This window comes from Camelina sativa, chromosome 6 (assembly GCF_030686135.1).
Source record: "Camelina sativa cultivar CO46 ecotype springtype chromosome 6, ASM3068613v1".
NCBI lineage: Eukaryota > Viridiplantae > Streptophyta > Magnoliopsida > Brassicales > Brassicaceae > Camelina > Camelina sativa.
This window is the reverse complement of record NC_141885.1, coordinates 13459521-13482061: the sequence shown is the minus strand read 5'-3', so window position 1 is coordinate 13482061 and position 22541 is coordinate 13459521. Positions and strand designations below refer to the sequence as shown.

The following is a 22541-nucleotide window of genomic DNA, read 5'->3' as shown; positions in this document are numbered from 1 at the left end:
TTTTATTTCTATCTACGATGATCGGACTATCAGAATCACTTGCTTTATAATTTGAAACCGACACCATACAGCATCTTCTTAAGGACCGGAAAGTAAACAACGAAATAAGAAAAAAAATTGGCTTCAGTTTTTCTGGTAATTTCTGAAATAAGAAATAAAATTGGCTTTGTATAACCAAGAGAACTCGAAACCATACAGCATCTTCTCAAGGACCGGAGACAATGAAGACCAGAATGAGACGTGAATGAAATTGGTCGTGTGTTTTGTAGAGATTGATGAGAGATCGAGGTTGGAAGAATTGTGTATTTCTTTCATAAAAATAATTATTAGGGTTACGTATACAGATATATACAAATATGTATACATCTTATGCGACGCTGCATATACGGTAGTTGTAGATATATTTATATCAAATGCATATATATGATGTCTTGAAATAACTTACCAATATTCCTAGCAGACCATCCCACCGCGAACCAAAAGTTAATAATGCCAGCCATGATATAAACGTTATCGGAGAATAGACATCTGCTAACCAGAGCTGGCCAAGACCGGCAATGACTGGCCTTCAAATTGTTATATAATAGTTTTATTAAATCTTTGGTAGCCTAGTGGTAACAACCGCTGTTTTTGTGTGGGTGTTGTTGATAGTTCAAATCGTTGGTAGTCTTCCATGATTAATTTTGGATAAGGGTTATAATTACCTTAATTTTCTCATGATCTGACATTCTGACTATTCATAAACTAAGGAGCTTAACACCATCTTCACTCGTCGTTGTTTCTCTAAAATTATTTTATTAAAAGTTAATAAAAAATATAAAAAGAAGAGAGAAAGAGAAGAAACATTGCTCCAAGTACATAGTGTGTAGAAACGTTTCTCACTCTTATTCTACATATGTCAACTTTTTATTAGTTCTATATTAAAATATTAATTTTTTTTGGAACAAAATGAGTATAATTATTTTCTAAATGCTAGTGTTTAGAAATAACTTATACCCATTTTGTCCCAAAACAAGCTTAAAATGAGTATAAATGTTATCGTTTTAAATTATTTCTAAACGAGAATGTGTTTTCCCCTCTAACTTCCACGAAATAACTCTTTTTTTTTTTTTTACTTCCAAAGATGAACTGTGTCTATGTTCTTTCCAACCTATGTTACACTTATGAAATATTAGACACAACAGCCACAATGCCTATTGTATAAAAAAATTTAAAAGATTTAAAAATTTTAACAATGTTTTAAAAGGTTTTTATATAAAAAAATATGAATGCACATTGAAAAGTAATTTCTGAATTTTTATAAATTTACACACATATTTATATAAATATCAGATTTTTAGTGACATTCTTAGTAAAGTTTTAGAAAAGGGACATTTTTGAAAAGTGGCATTTGAAGTTTATTAAGAATGTCCCTTTTCTAAAACTTTATTAAGAAATTTTACACAAATCACTTAATAATTGCATTATTTATTTAATATAATAGGTAAAAAGATATTAGAATAGATGTATGAAACTTAAAAAAAAAAGTATATTTAGGAGATTTACTGTCCACCTAAATATGAGCTAGAATTTTGTTTAAGAGTTTTAGATATTTTCCTTATTCAAGTTTTCACAACCCTAGGAAAGATGATATTCGAAAGACCACAAAATTTTGACAAATTAAAACTTTTGTTAGTAAATGTTAATTTGAAAGATTTAAGTTTTTTTAATCTGACACTAGATGCTATTTTTTTTAAGTTTTGATTTAATAAATTACATAATATGAAGTTAAATGTACAATCAGTTGGTATCAAAGTTTTCATAGCTCAATTGGTAAAGACTTGTCATTCAAAATCTAGAGGTCGTCTGTCCGTATAGCACTTGCGAGATGGTTCGCTTTTCCCAGTTTCATTGAGTAGAATTGAAATGTTATATATGAAACAGTTCAATACTTATTATTCTGATTCATCTTAACCGAAAAATATGAGAATACAACCAACGGAAAAAGGCAAACTAAAACCGGACTAAGCCAAACCTTAGTTCATCACTCCAAACTGAAAAACATGAAGGAAAAAGAAAAAATAATGCAAACAGCAACCAAACGAAGATCAACCATAACCGAACGAAGTCTCCAATCATTACTCACTCCAAACATACCGACCGGAAAGACCATCTCATGATGAACCGTCCAATTATCACCATCAATGGTACCATTAATGGTGTTGTTACCATTGATGGTGTAGCTGCAGTTACCATTAATGGTGTTGCTGAAGTTACCACAGTTAAAATAGTAATTATGAAAATTCTTATCAGATGAGTGGATAAAATCATTTGGGGTGGTGCTGACGCCGTGGCCCGTGGCGGCAAAAATAGCTGGCTCGGCATTTCGAAGGAACCAACCGACGGTTTCGCCATCGCTTTGGAAGCCGAGTTCATCTGTCAAACTGAATAGTTTGGGAGCAACACTCGGCGGAAGACGGATGCGACGATCACGACCTCCAACTTTCAGATGGCGGTCTTTTGGAGTCCTAGTTGCCTTCTCCATGTTGTTCATTTCCTTTCTCGAATCCATTTTTTTTCTATATTTTCTCTTTTGTGAATGTGTAAGTGAAAAAATATGTTTCGTTCTATTGGTTTATAAAGAAGATTTACAGAATAAAATACAATGTAGTCAAATATTTCTGATATGTATGTATGGGAAACAATAATGGTGCAACAAACTTATAATTATATTAAAGCTGTATATAGAAATATATCTAAATGTTATATAGGAAAACTTAAATGATGGGTCCACTTAAAAAAGGGAAAATAAGATTTTATTCTGTCAGTTTGGAGAAACTAATAATACAGTTGTACAAGTGTAATATTGTTCTATTTTTATTTACTTTAAAATTATGGTTATGTAGACTCCGGTTTAATCCTTGTTGTATAAAGCATTCTCCGGTTTAACCTGGTTGTATATAACACTAGAAAGTAGCCCACGCGTGGTTTATGTATGCATTATTAACTTGAAATTAAAAAATAAAGTTTCTATTCAATTATATATGAAATTTACAGATGCAATTGTTAATATATGTCTTGAAAAACAATATTCATAATAATTCGGTTCAACTACAATTTATAATATATATATGTTATATATTGTTTCATAGAAGGTCACGAAAAAAGGAAAATTAAAGTACATATTACTAAATATTTTTGATTACAATATATTGTTGAAATTATTTAAACAGTATGTTACTATAGTAATAAGACCATTACTTATAGCAAAGTCAACTATATATGGTATTTTCGTTAAATAGTTAAGATAAATTATATTTTTTTCTTTTTTGGAAAATAAAAAACTGCTAAGTAGTTTAGAAAAAAAAAAGATCTTACTTAATTATTTTGATAGATAATTTTATGTTGTCCTATATATTAATTTTATTGCCATCGTCTAAAAGTAATAGTTGACAAAAAATATTTTTATATATGATAAGTCAATTTTAAAATAATTTATTAAAATGATATCACAAAACAAATATCTTATAATATAAGTTTAACCAGTTTTGTAAAAAATCATTGAAAAGAAAACTGTGTGAAATTTAATATATTTTTTTATTTTCTATATTTTGTCTCTATTTCTAATCTTTTTAATATAAATAGTATAATTAACAATAAATTAATTTTTGAAATTATTACTTTCTGTTATATCATAGGGTGATAAAGCAATTATGTTATGATGCCATTATGTTTTTTTAGTCCATGTGTTTTAAAGACAATCAAACTGTAACTTATAAATTATTGTTAAATACAAATTTTAGTTGTGTCTTTAATACAGTATATATGATTATTGAATATAATGTGAGTTTTTTTATATATTAGAAAATCTTTTATATTTTTAAATTAGTCTATCATATATTAATTTGGTTTCAGTTTTTACTTTGAAATGTATGAAACCAATTTATAGTAATAGGACAATTAGTTACAGCAAAGTTAATTAAATTTTGTATGTTCGTTAAATAATTAAAATAAATTAATTTATTTATAATTTGTTTTTTTTTGGAAAAAAAAAACTGATAAGTATTCTAAGAAAAAAAGGTGTAAGACCTTACTTTGATAGATAAATTATGTTGTCTTATACATTGATTTTATTTTCATATATAAAAGTAATAGTTAAGAACAAATAATTTTATAATATGATAAGTCAATTTTAAAATAATTTATTGATACGATATCACAAAACAAATATCTTATACTCCAAGCTAAGTCTAACTAATTTTTTATAAAATTCATGAAAATAAAAGTGTGTCAAATTTAATATAAATATGTTTTTCTTCTATAAATTGTCTCTATTTCTAATTATTTTAAAATAAATAGTATAATTAACAATAAATTAATTTTGAAACTATTGTTTTCTGTTATTTCATGGGGGAGATAAAACAATTATGTTATGATACCATTTTTTAGTACATATGTTTTAAAACAGTCAAACTGTAACTTATAGAATACTATTAAATACAAATTTGAGTTGTGTCTTTAATACATTATATATGATTATTGAATATAATGTGATATATGTATATATATTTTTAAATTAGTCTATCATAAATTAATTTAGTTTCAGTTTTTACTTTAAAAATATTATACCATTTTCTATTTTTATTTGGTTTTAATTTGTTTATATTTTTTAGTTGGGTTGATCAGTATTTTTTTTTAAGTTCTATGGTGTATGATTTCGTTAAGAAATATATTAGATGTTATAACTAAAAAATAGAAAGAATATATTATTTGTAACAATGTTGAAAAAAATTTCAAAAAAAACAAACTATACAACAATTATCTTTTTTTTAAACACAAAATACAACAATTATCGTCAAGGTCCTCCTCAAGGTCCCCTGAACCCACGCTATCTGTGGAAAAAACGACATAGTTTGAGAAACAACAACAGCTTAATTAATTTGCTGGACTATATATATGAGAGAAGGAAGACAAATATACCTGCCAATAAAAAAATTTCCCAGACGGGGTAGTCAATAGGATTGGAGGCAGGAGTATTTGGCTCATCAACAAATGGTAATTTACGAATAACTTTGACTCGTATCAACTCTAAGATGCCAAGATATGGAATGAAGTTCCTCTCTCCGGATATGAGCATTAAATTTTCCAAAGGTGGAACACCATTTATCCAACAGGAAATTTGAACTTGAAGACCAAAACTTGCTTTGTTTCACAAAAAAAATAAAGGACTGATCTCCATGCAAAAGGAAAATACATGCAGCCAATTGAATGTTTAAAACCAATCCAGTAATGTAGAAAGACACTAAGGATTATTAACTTACTGGTTTCGAGGTTAGTAAGAGAGACCCCGGAGGATTAGAGCTCTTTCAGGACGTCGGTAGAGAAGTTTTTCAGTATGCCAAGGCCAGTGATGGAGACACGACCAATGAAGCCTAGTTTTTTCAACCCCAGTTTAATACACGGGCCAACCCGACCAGCAGGGTAGCCATCGGGAACGGGACAGGTGCTCATGTCCCAATAGACCCGTGTTGGAGCTTCCTTCTTCGCCAACATCTTTCAACCTACAGATTCAACAATTGGGGAAACATCAGATAATCATAGAACATAATTCTACACCAATCAAAAAACAGATAATCATTCAGAGGACATTTAAATCACGAACCTACCTCGCTTATTATCGAATCTGAAACGATTCAGAGAAATAGATGGAGCCACGGAGTGAGAGAGAGAGAGAGAGAGAGAGGAACAATGATGCTGCTGTAATCGACTCGTTCTAAACTCTAATCTTCTAGGTCAGAATATAAACCGATATAACGGATACAGTACACTCGGCCGTGGTATATGTGGGCTGATACGCGTGGCCCATTGGGTACGTGTTCCTAGATTCGGATATTTTTTTAAGAGGAAATTTGGAAGATAACGGTCTTATCTCAAGGTTTCGAGAAAAATACTCTTCTTATATTTTAGAAAGCTACTAGGTTGATATATGCGCTATACCGCAGGTTGTTTTAGATTAGTTTTTATTTATTAATTTTATTTGTATTTTTTGGAATACTATTTGTTTTTTATGTTGTTTGGAATCACATATATCATAATTAATAAAGTTTTTTTGTAGTGATTAATAATAATTTTTTTTGTATTCGTATTTTTATATTTTGTTGTAGTTTTCAAAGTAAAAATTAAAGAAAAAATTAGAGTTAAACAAATTGTGGTTATTGTAATTTTTATTACACATTGGTACGTGAGTCCGCATAAATGGTTCTTAGAAAAATTAAATACTTAGATAGATAAACATTCAAATTTACTTTAATGATATATAAATTGGATGATATTGTATATAAATGTGACTTTTTATTATAATTCAAACTTACTCATTACATATATATATATATATCACTACCAAGTACAATATTTTTGTCAATCAAGCTCAATAATTGAAGCCATCCAATTTAGTTCAATTTTCCAATACAACATGATAAACCGGGATAAGATTTTCCTTTGTAAGTATTATTAGCGTGGACGTTGATTAGTTAGCTTGACGACTTTAGAATAAAGTGTTTGGTTTAAATCATTGTCAACTTCTCCACAAGATATCTTTTATAAAGCTTTGAAGTCTTGACAATGCTTAGGAGAACCAACGGTTTGAACCAAACATCTTGAATCACTTTCTCATATGAAGGTGGCGATTCTGTTTTTAATGGTGTTCTCTATATGGCATGTGTTAGTTGTTTCGTTTTGTCCATAACTCATATATTGAAGCACGCCTCCAACGATTTTAGATATTGCAACTATATAACCGATCATGATTCCAATCTATCATCTGTTATTTGCTACAAATCAAAGATGAAGCTTTTGAAATTTACTAAGATTTACTAAGATCGAAAGGGAAATAAATAATGATAATTTTCACATAGAGAGTTCTGCAGTAGTAGTAAGTAACATTTATTGTACTAAACCTTGAAAGAAAAAAACGTTTAGTCCAAAGCATCAATTTGCTCAATATCATCTTCATTCAAGACTTGAGTAAAAAAAAAAGGTGAATCAATTTACACAGACAACATCTTTATCTCAATTAGACCTACGATTCTAAAAGAAATTAATGAACTTTTTCATGCCTAACTTGCTCTTTCGTGAATTTTATTAGTCTTTTGTATATCAGACGACAATTGTGTGGTTAGGGAGGGGCTTACCTGAGAAATTGATCTCTCTCTCTCTCTCTCTCTCTCTCTCTCTTCAAATTTCTTCCCTATCCTAATCTTTAACTTCGCTTCTTCTTCCAAAGAGTTCCCGATAACCAGATAATTTGATTTCATAATCTGTAGATTTTGATAAAATTATTGTTAGAATTAATCAAAGGTGAATTTGGTGAGATTGCTTTGCCTCTTTAACAATGACCTAAGTTTTTTCCATGTCTCTTGCCGCATGAGTCATGCGTTTTCTTCTCTTTTTGATTGTTTCATTGAAGGCAAATCTTTGTGACGATTCTTTTGTTCCTTCTCTCTAACTGAATTCAAGAGAAATTAGTGTGAAGGAGACGAACAAACAATTAGAGTCTTGGTGTTTTTCTTTTATTATGTCTGCAAGAGTTTATGAAGTGAAAGACAACGTGATGTGGCACATAGGGATGTCAATCGGGCTGGCTCAACCCGGTCCGGCTTGAAATCCGCAAAACCTGCATATATTTGAGCCCTTCTCGGCCTGGTCCAAAATATTTCCGAGCGTATGTTTCAAAGTCCGGTCCGGCTCTAACAGAGCTACAAGACTTTTCGGGTTTTTCGGCGTTATCTTACATATCAAAAATTCAAACTTATAAGTTAGTTTATAACATGTCTTAAAAAGCAATGTTTAAAGGTGCAATATAAAACAAATCAATCAAAACTTAAATAACTCATCTATATTCACTAAAACCAACTTAATCTAAAACAAATAAATAACTTAAGACCAAATAAAAAATTTTATACGTTAACCAAATAAAAATATATATAATTCATATAAAATATTATAGATAAAGATTTTAAAAATATTAAGTAAGGGTATTAAGTAAATATGAAAACTAAAATTAGAGATTTTGAAACAACCATTCCCTTTTTTTTTTTTTTAAATATTAATTTACTAGTGGTCCCATACCCACTAACAACCTAGCAACAATCACAACAGCGGATAACAAAACAATTTCATTAAACCAATAATGCAATAACCAAGTTCCAACATCCTACAATGTTCTATCAACTCAACACTAGCAACCTCACGATAGCTAGACCACAATCATTCAAACCTCTAGAACATCCTCCTCCTCATCGCCCTGATTCCACGATCACACTTGCCTTTACTTGCACCACAAACACATATTGAGATGCATGAGTATTATTAAAAATACACAGTGAGGCCATCCTCCCATCTACTGGGCTATACACACAAGCAACTGAGACCCTATTGTTAAGTTTAACCAACAAACACAATCAACACATCAAACAAGCAACTCACAAACGGTTAAAAGTGGTGTCGACCGACACCAGATTGGTGTCGACCGACACCAGATTGGTGTCGATCGAAGCTAACACAACCTGGTGTCGACCGACACTACGAAACCGTCTCAAAATCTTCCAATCGCCTCAGGAACCTATGGGAATCACTACAACAACAAACCCAAGCAAGCAAACACCACAAATAGACAAAGAAAAACCAAACAAAATAGATCTCAGGCTTAGATCAGCCATGGTCAAGCACTGACCTCTTTTACAGCAAGATTTGAATGAGAAACGGTGGAACCAACACCTTAGGAAGCTTCTCCTTCGTTCCCAATAACAGCTCTCCCTTCCACAGCCACAGATCTCTCCAAATACACCAAGAACAAGACAAAAATCTCTCAAGAACACTCTCAAAGGCTCTCCAACACTTTCTCTCCTTTTCTCTCTTTTTCTCTCTCAACGGCGACAAAACAAGACAACCTCAAACCCTTAATTCGTCGCTTCTCCTCTTATATACTTGGTTTAGGGATTTCCAATTGAACCAAACAACAATTAAAACAAACCAATCGAAATTGGAAATGATGGTGTCGATCGACACTCAGACCAAAAATGCAAATTCTGGTTCGCGGATGTTACAGTTTTAAACTTTATTTACAATCAAATATTGCAATCAAACAATCATGTTAAAAAAAGTATAATTATATTTGTATAATGGCTTTTCGTGCCGGTCCAAGCCCATTGGACTAAGTCCTAAAACTCTTAAGCCCGAACGGGCTGAGTCCAAAAAGCCCAATTTTCTGGACATATATTTAAGTCCAAGCTCAGTGTTTTTCAAAGCCGGGTCGGGCCGGACCATCCTTCAGGCTATGGGGCTTTTTGGGCCGGTCCGAGTCCCATTGGGCTAAATCCTAAAATTCTTAAGCCCGAACGGGCTGAGTCCAAAAAGCCTAATTTTTTGGACATATATTTAAGTCCGAACTCAGTGTTTTTCAAAGCTGGGTCGGGCCGGACCAACCTTCGAACTCTGGGCCTAATTGATATGTCTAGTGTCACATAGTTTTTTTATTGGTTTAGAAATCTTAGTTGTATTAATTCAAATGTTTTTATTGGCTATTGATTTTAATTAATGTGTCAACACCAGCTTGAATGTTAAAGCTGATGTGTCATCACCTGGTGAAAAACATCCAAGTTTTATTGTATTGATTTTCATAATATCTACGAAAATACTCGGTCTTATGTTTACAGTTTTGAGAAATATTATATTCTTATCCATTAGAAAACTACTAGGTTTTGAATTCACGCTACACGTGGGTTTATTTGATATATTTTGATGAAAATTATATGTGATTGATGACCTTTGATGAAATATTATCTTATAAAAATTTCAATTAGTATTAAGGAAAAAAAAAATTCAAATACACAATTTTTAAAAATATAAAAATCGGTTGTGTTATAAAATCAAATTTGATCAAAAAAATCATGACTTTAATTCGACGTCCAGGTGAGGCGGAACAAACTGGTGACCTCACATATCCTAAACAATTTATTTGACCACCAGAATAACGAAACAATTTTATAATCATGAATTTATCTCGTTTTCATATTTAATTGATCGCTACCACCAATGTTTTCATGTTTTTTATTTAATATTTTCTTATTCTTCATATTCTTTCTTGTCATATTCATTGCCAAATTTTATGGTAATTATCATTGTTACTTTTACCGTGTGGTTCTTCGTTATACTCTTTTTTTTTCTTCTTTCTTGTCAACTTCTTCACATTTTTCCACTGAAAAATCTTTTTTTAGACTATCACACAACTTGTTAACCCATCAAACTCCAACATCAAAATCATTTTTTTTCATAAAATTTGTGCAATTCATGAAAACCAGCATAGTCAACACATGCACCCAATTATTGATAATTTCATCCATATTATTTGGTTTTAGATCGACACATATTGAAACTTCTCAAACTAAAATCTTTACTTGCAGAAAAAGTAATATAAACACATGTATAGTTAAAAAAAATATTTGTGCTTTTCGTCGATCCTTCTTCTTTAAACATAATTAACATCAAATCAAGGTCCTCCGACGTCAATCTTTCTTTCTTAGAAACTAAAAAATAAAAATTTTACTGCAAGAATATTAAATCATCTATAAAGTTATGCCCAAAAAACATGTTTTACAGCTCATAAGAGATATAAAGCACAAACCGAGATAAGTAAGATATTTTCAAGATAGAAAAAATTTGATATAGATTATTTAATAATTCTTAAACTTAATTTTTTAATAGAGATTAAATATTTAAAATATTTTAAATTTTAGATGTAGTTTAAATATTTGTAACATTTCTTTTTAGATTTTAAATAGTTAAAATATTTTAAAATTTTTTATGGAGGTATTTATAATATTTTAAAACCTTTATAAAAGTTAAGAACTTTTAATATTTATAATGTTTAAAATTCTAAAAATTTTAAATATTATAATATTTTTTTGAAACTTTTTAAAGTCTTAATTTGATCAAATAACAAACTTGATCAAACCGAATAAACTTTTAAACTTGGATGTCTGATAAACCAAGCTTTCCCCCTCATTCGTTGTTGGAAGCATATTAATATTATTTATACTGGTTCTGAACCATTGTCCAAAAAATTTCTAGTCGATGTGGGACGTCGTTGTACATAGTTCTTTTATTTACATAAATTTAAAATTCTGGAAATTTAGAAAATGTTAATGAATGACATGTCAATTTTAAAATAATTCTTAATATAGAAAATTCTGAAAATTTAGAAAATGTTAATGAGTGACATGGCAAATCCCGATAGGTTGTTTAAAATCATATGTGGACGTCTTAAGGAGCTTATAGCTCCTACTTTTATTTAGTATAGATTTTCATAATATTTATAACTTTAATTTACCTTAATGAAGTTTACTGATAACTAAAAAATTATATTTTTTGATATGGATCAATTTATTTAATTTCATAATATATTTCTTTTGTAATTAACAATTTTAACAAATTCCTCTCTCAAGAAAGGATGAAAATAGATTTTATTAAAAGCAATAGCTATGGCTATGCTAGTCTATACCATGAACTATTTTAAACTGCCAAAAAGAATTTATGAGGATATAAAAAGGATAATTGCACATTATTGGTGGAAATCTCAACAACAAGGAGCAGCGACTCACTGGGTAGCATGGGATCGTATGAAATACATGAAGAAGGAAGGAGATCTTGGATTCAGAGATATTGAAAAATTCAATGAAACGTTGTTCGCAAAACAGGCTTGGCAAATCCTTCAAAACCCCAACTGCCTAATGTTGCGTACTGTACGGGGGAGGTATTTCTCAGGTTTGTGTATTCTTGATGCCAGTGGCACACAACCATCATTTGGATGGCAATCGATCCTCATTGGTAGAGATTTATAACGAAAAGGTCTTCATTATACATTGGGGATGGGCATCAAGTCCATACTTGGACAGACCCTTGGTTAATCACACACCCTCCTCGACCACCACGAAAAGCCCCTACTTACCAGTCAGATGATATTCCTACTGTAGACAACCTACTACTCCCGGACAAAAGCGCTTGGAATGAACTTTCAGTACGTGAGAGAGTCCATACAGATGATGTAGCTTTTGTCCTCTCCATCAATATCAGCATATGGCAGCACCATAATTACCTTTGGTGGCATTATACCAAGAATGGTTTATACACTGTGAAATCAGGATATTGGCTTGCAACTCATCATCCGGACCAGATCTTCCATGCTAGACCCCCAGATGGAGATCCACTCCTCAAGATTGAGATATGGAAAGCAAGAACCCCTTCAAAATTTGAACACTTTTTATGGCGCTTACTACCAAATGCTTTAGAAACAGGAGTTGAACTATATAGAAGACATATCTACGCAAATGCCTACTGCAAACGTTGTAGTACAGAGATTGAGAAGATAGAACACCTTTTATTCACTTGCCTTCACGCCCAACAAGTCTGGCGTGGCTCAAATACCCCCATCAGATGCCTGCTTGATATTGTAGTTACAGTCGAATCCAAGATTAAAGCGATCTTTGATTATCATAAACATCGGGGAATTTATGACTCTCTCTCCTAACATTCTGGATCTTATAGAAGATACGGAAAAGCTGTAACAAGCTTATTTCTTAGAACCAGAACAACAGCTGGCAACATGATCTCAGAGAAGCCAAACAAGAAACGGATGAATGGTTAACAATAAGATCAGGCTCATTCCAATGAGCCAGACATGCTCAAGCTCATTCCAATGATCATAACAGTAGCAGGTTCCCCAGATCACCAAACCACTCTTGGCGACAACTGCCAATGGCTGGATTAAATGTTTATGACAGATGTTTTATAAATAGAGACAGAAGAGCCAGTGCAGCCTGGCTAATCCGCTATGATCACAGTCAATTTAGAGAAGCAGGATATGTAACAGGGATAGTTGTATTAACAGCGCTTGAAGAAGAATGCCAAAGCCTCTGTTTTGCTAAGAAACAAACGTGGCTTAGTGGGTTTAAAATAGTGATTTGTGAAGGTGATAGTCAAGTTCTGGTTAACATACTCAGTGATAATAGTCCAAGATTTGACATCTACAACTGGATACAAGAGATCAAAGGATGGGCAACACGATTTGATTCGGTTGAATTCAAATGGACCTCACGAGAATCAAACATCCTTGCTGACAATCTGGATAAAGCACGTCTTGAAACTTTAGATCATCGTTTTCATATAACTATTCCTTACCAGGCTTTGCCAAACGTTTTCCCCCAAGACGTAGGCGGGAGGTCTGACTCACAAGTGGATGGTTCAATTCAGATTTATTTTTTCCTAAACGAATGGCGCCGGTATGAAGAGGGAAAATTTTGTTTAAATGTGGGCGAAATTGATAGAATCGGTTCCTCTGTCGGTAGCAGGATCAGTACAGGCGTAGTCTGTCGACGCATATTCTTGGTTTTTACCATGCTTTGGAAGTAAGTAGATGAAGAAAGGGTATGTGAGAAAGTGTGGAGGCTGTGAGAATGGAGATCGAAAGAGGAGAGTTAAGACGTTAGTTCTCTCGCACAGCAAACCCTTTCAGGAGTTAATTTTGAAGCTTGTGGTGGTGTTGATATTTTAAGAGTGACGTCATAAACGAAGGACTGAAGAGTAATTTCGATAATTGTTAATACATGAAAGTGAGGACCATCTGGATGCTTAATTTGGAGGGGTAAGGATGGTTTGATGCCTAAATTTTAATTAACTCTTTTTATAAGTAATTTGAAGTCTACACTAAATTATTCAAGTCCCTCCTTTAATCAGTAAAAGTTGATACGTCTTTCGATTGTTATAGTTATATCCCGACAAACGTGTCGCTATGTTACCTTATGTCATGCTGATTTCTTTGTTCCTCCCCTGAAACCGCTTTTGTCAGTAAACCGCGATATCTCTCACAATATTGTTTTGGAGATGATGTATATATATTGGCTTCCCAACCGAATATGAGTGTGGTTATGCGGATCTTAAATGGTTTACTGCAGCTTCTTGAAAATCATCTTGATGTAGTAACAGACGAGATATTGAAAGGACGGCCTCATATATCAATGAAAATACTATTTTGATGTGAATTCATGTGATACATTATTACTTACAAATTCTTTCATCTCCTATGGAAGATAAAACAAGAATTTCATATACAAATAAAATATTAAGCTCTCATTTCTTCAAATTCTAGAGATTTACTTTAGGGTTTAATCATGCTTTTTCTTGTTTCTTTTGCAGTTTTATTGTTCCTGTGTGTATAATACGAGAGCCAACTGGTAGAGAAATGACGTCAAAATGAAATGCGTCATGCGTGTATTGCGTTAAAGGTTTGCAATAACAAACAAAAAGATATGCAATCTTAGGCTCACCAAAATCACATTTTTTCCCACAAGAGCACGATTGGCACAAGATACATAATCAAAGGCTATATGATTACTGAAGTCATTTAGCTAGTTCGCTTTTCTTTTTCTTTTTTTCTTTTTTTTCTGTCTTGGTTCATTGATACAAGTTTATGTCACATGTCAAAAAAAAGAAATGGCATGTTGGTTTCTTCAATCTCATGTTGAGAAAATCTTATTATACAAGATGTTCGGATACCTAAGAAAAAAGCCAATCAACTCTAAAAACATTTGGTATTATTATTCTCTAGCAATGTAGACTTGAGATATTTATATTGAAAAGACAATGAATCATTTAGTTTTTTTTTTTTTTGAAGACATAAAGAAGAAGAAAGAAATTTTGAGAAAGAAAATGTATAGATCAAATAGAAATACTGTAGGGAACACCCATTCCGGTAACGCCAGCCTCAGATATGGGCTTCAAAAGCTCATACTTAACTACACCAGCTCCCGCTCTATTCTTTAGAGAAAGGGTCACGTTTCTCTCATCTATCACTCCTTCTAGATATTGGAGCCTGCCTTTAAAACGTTCATAAGCAGCAAATATAATAGGGTCGTTCGCCCAAGATGCTTCTGGGTATTCTCCGATGTACTCTTCGTCAGGTGAATGAGTTGATAAAAGATCCAAAGTGACCATCACTAGGGTCGCTTGCTTTTGAGATGGGTATGTCTTAAGCATCACTTTCTCTGGCGTCTCAAAAAACTCCTTTAGCTCTTCATCTGTCGGTTCTTCCACTGGCATTCTTATCCTTGTTGTGGTTGGTCGGTTGGGAAAGTATCCTCCATATCCATACTGTCCAAAGTTCACAGCTGCATGGTGACCTGAGGCGACCCACGCAATCGTTGTTAACACACCAATCAAGTCATCTTGTGTTTCGAGGACAGGCCACCAAGGTTCGTCTTTCTTGTCACCGTGCCCTACGTTCCGCACTTCACTCCACCATCCTTGGAGTTCCTCGTCCAACTTGATCAGTTCTGCATCGGGATAATAGTGTTTCACATAGTCTGTCACCCATTCCTTAATTGCATCCCACAATATTAGACCGTCATTCGCAAATGGGTAGTCTGGTATCGTCAGGCGTAGTCCATGTTTTGCGGTCTCATCTTCCTCAGCCAGCCCCCTTGTATTGCAAATTTTTATATGTAATTAAAATATTTCTTTCGCTTTGTATAACTAAATCATGGTGGTAATATATTTTCTTAAAATAAGCAAAACACACCTTCTGATGAGATCGGCAGGTAAGCCTTCCATGTCAAACCTCCATAATTTATCATAGACGTCTGAACTTAGCTCTACTGAATACTTCCCGGGCCAAAAACAAGTCTCAATGATTCCACCTCCATTGATAAGACTTTGGCGTGCACGAGCGTTGATCTCCATGGTGTAGCGGAAGTGAGGATGCAAAAGCCTGTAGATGGGATGCATGGCACTTAGTTGTCTGTTCGCCGCTATTATGTATGGCTCCATACAACAATGAGTCCTCAACCTGTAAATTTATCCATCTCTTACTAGTTAATGATATATCACATGCATGAGAGGATCATATCTGTTTTGAATTAAAGAGTGTTTTCAATACCAATGAGAAATAAGCTGGTGATAACCGGCGTCATGACATATAGCATGAGTCTTAGCAAGGCTCCACAGCCAGCATGAGGTAGCATCATAGCCTGGGGTGAAGACTTGCTTCCATTGAGGCTTGTTGATATTTGGGGGACATGTCAACTCAATGGCAACAGGCCTCAATGTGCTGTCATCACTGAGGAAGAATAGTGTTCGAGAAGCATATAAGGTGGTATTATCCAACTCTCTCACTTTGTTCACATACGGTAGAAGCAAATCGTGATAGTCCAGCACGAACAATCTCTTACTCTTTAGAGCCTGTATGCATTACATGATACATTGATGATTGATCATTCATTATGAAAATAATCCTCTTTATACACAAACATGCATTTTCTATCTAAAACATGTCAATAGTCTTACCTCATCAACTGACATGTTTCCTTTAACTTCTTTTTCCACAATATCCCAAGTAATGAGTGAGGTGGGATCACCATAAATGGCCGGGTCTAGTTTGCTTTTCAACGGCCACTCCTGGAATCACCAACACGAGAAATTTATATTAACATCCTATATGTATATGTTATTTTATAGTTCTGTTTTTTTTTCTTCTTTTGAATGGAAATGTCCTCTGTCTTTTTTTTTTTTTTTTTTTTTTGTCAAACTAAAATATCCTCTGTTATTATTAAAGTTATTCCAAAGAAATATTATATATGGACCAAAAAAACCTTACATATATTTGGTAAATGGAAGAAAATAATTTTTTCAAGGTAGAAAATAAAAAAAATTATTAAAATTTAGTGTTTACTATGCAAATAAAATGGAAGTCCTCCTCTAAAAGGGTTAAACAAATAATTTATCATTGGAGATGAATCTAAATATAGAGTTTGAGTACGAATGATTTACTGATTAATTTTTCTAGCACCATGTTTAGAGTCAAAGGCATGTGTTATGTGTAGCTTACTTTAACTAGTTCAATGCAATAAGGATTAAGGCCCGCAAGTGTCTGGCGAGCAAACTCGTGGTCTCGTAACCATGAAAACCCATCCCCTGAATCAACGTGAATGATATTAGAAAGTGAGTTTAGTTACAACCTAGACAGTACAGAATTGGAATAATGCAATGGAAGATTCAAAAGGAGAGAGGTAAGTACTGTTAATGAGGACTGGGGCTTCAAACTGGAGAATATCATCGCGAGCTTCAGTAGCAGCTTTGATGAGTCTTGGGAGCAAAGGTAAAAGGCCAGCATCCTTAGGAAGCTCAATGCCTTCTTCAAAGAGATTTTGTATGGCCTTGAAGTGTGGAAAAGGCAAATGGGGATCCAACAGAACAGACTCAATCTGAGGGAACACCGCAGGAATAGCTGCCAAGATAGTCTTGCCTGTGAATGAAGTTCCCTTGGCTGTAGAGAACTCCTCGTCTCTAGGGACATAAAATTCTCCACCGTAGCGTTGCTCTGAGGAGGGGTCAGACTCACAAGGTTTGCGACCAGTCTTGCAACGCCTTGGATAAGGATGTGAAAGGCCTCCAATTACTGGACGAGCAAGTTCAGGATCATTGTCAGGGTCACCAAGATCGTTGTACACATCATAGTCGTAAACACGCTCGTACTTGGTAAATTCACCAAGTTTTTCGCGGTTATTGCCTTTTAAGGTGTCTAGCTCCTTCTTTCGAAACTGTTTAAGAGGCTCCGGTGTTTGGGAAGGCAAGTACGAGTTGCTAGAGAAGAATATCCGCATGGCTGGGTCCTCGGACTTAGGGGCGATCCATGAGTCACATGTAAATGTAACGGACCCGTCAGGTAACTTAATCTCCATCTTCTTGAGGAACAACTCTCTATGGTACTGGTTTTGAACCCTGATGGCCCCAATGGTTCCAAAATCTTCAGGCATCTCAAACTCGCACTCATATTTCTCATCAGGGGCTTCACACCATATACGTTGTGCGTAGTCTTCTACGGGATCCTTCTCTGTCCCCGTCCCTGACATATGTGTACTTGGTTAACATTTAACATTATTTTATATTTATCAAACAAAAAACAACAATGTAACCAAAAATATATATATATATATATATATATATATATAAACTCACGTGGGTCAGTCTCGGCGCTGATAAGCTCCACAAGCAGTGATTTGCCGCGGATATCAGCTATTTGATCGAGAGGTCTAGAAAAGGGTATGCCCCGAGACTCTTCTTGGGCTGTTATAAATCCCTTTACTTTAATTTTCGGAGCGTTTTTTCTCACTACATTACCTCCATGTTCAGTATTAGCCCGTGAGGCGGTGACCTTACATCGTCCTCCACGAGGCAGCTTGTCTCTACGTCCTACAAAGATGGGGTTTATGAGCGCTGATGGCTTAGGGAACAAAGAGCTGAGACTCTTTGCTATGTTCACAGTCTGGAGACTCGACGATGACTCTCTACAAAACATATTTTTATTTATTTTTCTCTGACTTACACATTCCTCTGCTTCTCCAACCTTCATCTATTTATACAAGTTTAAATTTTTATTCACATTTTATTTACTTTCGAAAAATATAAATTTTATTGTTGCATACAGATGTGTTGATTGGTTAAGGACTAGTGTATATTGTAAGAAAGGAATATACAACGTTTTAAAGTCTGAAAGAATGACAAATATTAACTTGTTTTATCTATCAGTCCATAACCTCCACAAATATGTTCACGAGTGACATCTTAACTTTTAGTGTGTATGTGTGGACAATTCAACAATTGCTACCATGTGACGGATAAGAGGACCACCATGTGAAAATTATGGACATGTATAGGAAGCGAAAATAGTATCTAAAATTATATCGCTAACAAGGTGGATAGCAGACGCGTCTTAAAATGTAGTTCTTTTCCATCTTTATGAATTTGCAATTGTAGGGAACCATTTAATTGTTGGTTCTGCTTATAATAAAACCAGAAAATAAAACTGTTTTGATTATAATTAATCACAGAAATAATACTAAAAGTGATACAAAAAATACTCTTCCTTTTTATGCAACTAAAATAGTATTCAAGACATCGCATAGGTAGATATATTAATTATATTCTTGAGCAAAGTGGGACTGTGGGAGAATTACTTTGAGAAGTACGTGAAGATACTTGGAGAAGATTCGTGCATTCCTTTCACGCCAAAATAACATAGATGCTAGCACTTGTTTTGCATGTTTTATATATATAGTAATTATTCCAAGTTTGCTACTTGTTCATAACAATATGAGAATCTAAGATAACTAATGTATGGGTGCGCAAATTAAAATTGATTACAAGCCAAACCACGAATATGCATGGTTTCATAAATCATAATGATTAGTAAACTTGCTATTTCTTTGGAGAAGAAGAATGTTAAAGGTGCTGTTGATTTCTTCTCGGGAGAGCAATAACCTATAATTTTTTTTTTTAACTGAGATTCGCTTCTCGTTTATCAGAGGTCCAATCTTCATGTGGTTTTCGTTTAACTAGGAAAAAGATGAGGGACATAAAGATACTGTCTTAGTGATGATTCCGATGGATAATTTGAATATATAGTGATCTGAAGGCAATGGCGACCACCAAGCTTAAGATACAATTTTTTTTTCCATGAACAACGAAGCTACGAAGAATTGTAACATACGTTCAACACGACTTGATAATTTTAACTTCACTAAAGGGCGGTTCGAAAATCTAAACGAAATACAAAGTTGTGGTCTTGTGGATATCAACTTACCAAAAGATTCTGATTTTGATATGAGAGTGAACCTATGACCGGGTATAAACGTTATTGTAACCCCACAATTTGGTATAATCGCCACAAAGATGATCCAAAGGCCTGATATTATATCGCTATTTTGAAAATATGTCTAATTTTACATACGTTTTTATCCCGTATGAATGAGTTGAGATTCACTCGAACCGGGTTGAGATCTATTGATATTTCTGAACCGAATAGAAATTATAAATGGAAATATCATAGATTTTGTAACGAATAATAAGAAACTCAGTTTTTTATCTTCAAATAAGAAACTCAGTTTGTAACGAATTTTCGTGGTTTGGCTTGTAATCAATTTTTTTTTCTTTCTTAATCCCACATCGGCCAAATAATAAGAAACTTCACATAATTTTTATATATAATACACTTGTAGACTAAATAAGTTAAACAACATACTATATTATAAAACAGATTTAAGCTTAAAAGTATGAAAAATTTCATATTTTATTTCTTGCAATAACATATAAATCCAAAACTGATTTACAAGAGAATCAAATTTTAAAGGGTTAATGGACGAAAAAAAACACTAAAAAGAGGTTGATGACGATGTATTTTGACGGATGCAAAAATCCAGTGAGTGTATGAAAGGACGCACGATTTTTTTTTGTTGTTGCCAAATTCAAACTAATAATGGACGCATCCAGCAATTCACACCATATGTCAATCTCACTCGGTTTTGGTAGTGGGTCCAGCTGAATTACATATGCCCCCTAATTGATATGATCAGTTGAATACGCCTGATTGATTTGATCATAATTGACTATTCATGTCTTGTAATTGCTAACTAGATAGTTATCCTTGCTCTACACCATGAAAAAATATTTAAGTAAACTGTAATTTGTTAGTTATAAAATAGTAGATAAAAATTTATTTGATTTACTCTATGTATTTTATAATCTTTTATATATAATTTACATAGTTTTATATTCTGATTTTAACCCGTTTTCGGTACATAGTACAATGTTGAAATCTGTGAATTATATAAATATAGTAAAATCCAGAAAAGAAAACAAAAGCTTTATTGAAGCAGTTGTGTTTATAAATCTCGATTTATTTTTTTATTTTATTTTTTTAAGTGTATATACTATATTTAATAAAATATAATATTTGTGATTTCTTAGTTAGTAAGATGTCAGTGCGTCGATATGCAGTACAAAAAAACTAATAAATTTAAAAATATAAACAATGTTGTATCTTAGTTTTAAAATATATCTATCATTATAAACGATTTAGGGATGCAAATATTTAATTTTAGTTTTATAAATAAAATTAAGTTTTATAATTGTTCTAAATAGTTTGTTATTGTTTCCTAAGATTTCTGAAAAAAATAAATGAAATATGTTATAGTTTTATTAAATAATTTCAAATATATTATATAAGTTTTTTTTGTTATTTTTTAAATTAATTTAAATGCAATGACATTTTTCATAATATGCCATATAGCTGTTGGTTAAAAGTTCTAACAGCATTGCTTAAATAAATATATAAAGGTAACCAAAATGACATATATTTGTAGACTTGTAGTTAGGTTAATACATTTTATTTTCTTGAACTAAAAAAGATTTTGACCTTTTTTCTAAACCTTAGAAGTTCCTGTAATTTCTAGTATTAGACCATCTCTATTGATGGTGCTTAAGAATGTCTTAACATAAACACAATTATAATTAAATCAAAATACATAATAAATTTAAGATTCGATCCTAATCTTAGTTTTTTTAGAAATTGTTAAGCAACCATATGTGTCAGTTTATGATTTGTTTCTCTTTTTCAGTTTTTCTTCTTCTTCCTCTTCCTTTTTCTCTTCCTCTTCCACATCTTGTTGATTTTGATGTTTAGAACTATCAATGGACTTTTAAAATTTTACAGTTTATTAAGAAGTTTTTAGTCTAACTTTTATTCAAACTTTATAATAAAATAATTTTTAAATAGCTTTCTTTAAATTTATTGATGGAGATGCTCTTGAAATTTCTGCAATAACAGCTCTATATAATCTAATACTAGAAATTACTGAAATTTTAGTAGGGCGTCCAATATATATATATATATATATATATATACACATAATCTTGCCCAGTACTTTCCCGCCCTCGTTTTGGTTAGAGCATATAGATCTAGAATGTACAACTAAAATTAAATGAATGACCATCAAGTGCTTTAGTGAAGACATATATATATGCCAGTTTGACTGTTGAAACATGCTTAGTTTAAACAATCTTACGACGAATATCATCTCAGATAAAATGAAAAACTAGTTTTACGTTTATGAAACACCAGATTTAGCCGTCGTATGAAACGTGGATTTGCTATCATAATAAATATCCATCGTTTGTGGATGTGATATATGCCTATTGTTCCCACTTCCCAACACGCTCTTAATCCACTTCAACTCCCTCAACGCATCAAACATAATATATTGCTTCTTTGATTCCACGACACAAGAGAACCACCAAATTGTACAAAGAATATTGTATGTTCGAGTATTCGGGTCGATTCCAGATCAAATTTATTACGTACGGTTCGGGTTTTAAGATTTAGGTCCCAACTCTTTCCAGAAACAATAGTAGGAAGAACTGGATTGTGGTTTGCCGCCGGAGCAATTCGTCTTGTTATACTTGATTGTGCATACCCATTTGCACTCTCAGTAACTCACTTATTAGTTTATTTTATTTGAACAAACAAAAACTTATTATATGACAAATGTACAACTGACCATGTTTAATTATGTTCCTGGGAAACTTATCTCCTCTCGCATTAGTTCTCGCATTAGTTTAAGAAAATAATTTTTTTTTTCCAGGATTTTAGAAATATTTTTGTTTAATTACATGTTGATTAA

General features: G+C 32.6%; 2 protein-coding genes and 1 pseudogene across 2 annotated transcripts; 1 reads left to right on the top strand and 2 right to left on the bottom strand.

Annotated features, from left to right (window-relative positions):
• Nucleotides 1–4797: 4797 nt before the first annotated feature.
• Nucleotides 4798–5532, bottom strand: LOC147942532 (uncharacterized; annotated as a pseudogene).
• Nucleotides 5533–12789: 7257 nt separating this feature from the next.
• On the top strand, nucleotides 12790–14287 carry LOC147942531 (uncharacterized). Its single transcript, XM_087456102.1, has 2 exons — nucleotides 12790–13253; nucleotides 14227–14287. Exons 1-2 carry the CDS (start codon nucleotides 12790–12792, stop codon nucleotides 14285–14287), a joined length of 525 nt encoding a protein of 174 aa, XP_087312228.1.
• A 116-nt stretch (nucleotides 14288–14403) lies between these two features.
• On the bottom strand, nucleotides 14404–18626 carry LOC104790767 (lipoxygenase 2, chloroplastic). The gene is made up of 7 exons (XM_010516555.3): nucleotides 18043–18626; nucleotides 17102–17929; nucleotides 16913–16998; nucleotides 16372–16482; nucleotides 15965–16266; nucleotides 15608–15874; nucleotides 14404–15508 (listed from the first exon to the last, which is right to left on the bottom strand). Exons 1-7 carry the CDS (start codon nucleotides 18434–18436, stop codon nucleotides 14749–14751), a joined length of 2748 nt encoding a protein of 915 aa, XP_010514857.2. The 5' UTR covers nucleotides 18437–18626; the 3' UTR covers nucleotides 14404–14748.
• Nucleotides 18627–22541: the final 3915 nt, after the last annotated feature.

What these genes read in the sequence shown, in the direction of transcription:
- LOC104790767 (XM_010516555.3), bottom strand. Translation starts at nt 18,436, where the DNA reads ATGAAGGTTGGAGAAGCAGAGGAATGTGTAAGTCAGAGAAAAATAAAT. An exon ending in CAGCGCCGAGACTGACCCAC is followed by an intron (nt 17,930 to 18,042) that starts GTGAGTTTATAT and finishes CACATATGTCAG; the next exon opens with GGACGGGGACAGAGAAGGAT. An exon ending in AGCCCCAGTCCTCATTAACA is followed by an intron (nt 16,999 to 17,101) that starts GTACTTACCTCT and finishes ACGTTGATTCAG; the next exon opens with GGGATGGGTTTTCATGGTTA.
- LOC147942531 (XM_087456102.1), top strand. Translation starts at nt 12,790, where the DNA reads ATGGCTGGATTAAATGTTTATGACAGATGTTTTATAAATAGAGACAGA. An exon ending in CCCCAAGACGTAGGCGGGAG is followed by an intron (nt 13,254 to 14,226) that starts GTCTGACTCACA and finishes TTTCTTTTGCAG; the next exon opens with TTTTATTGTTCCTGTGTGTA.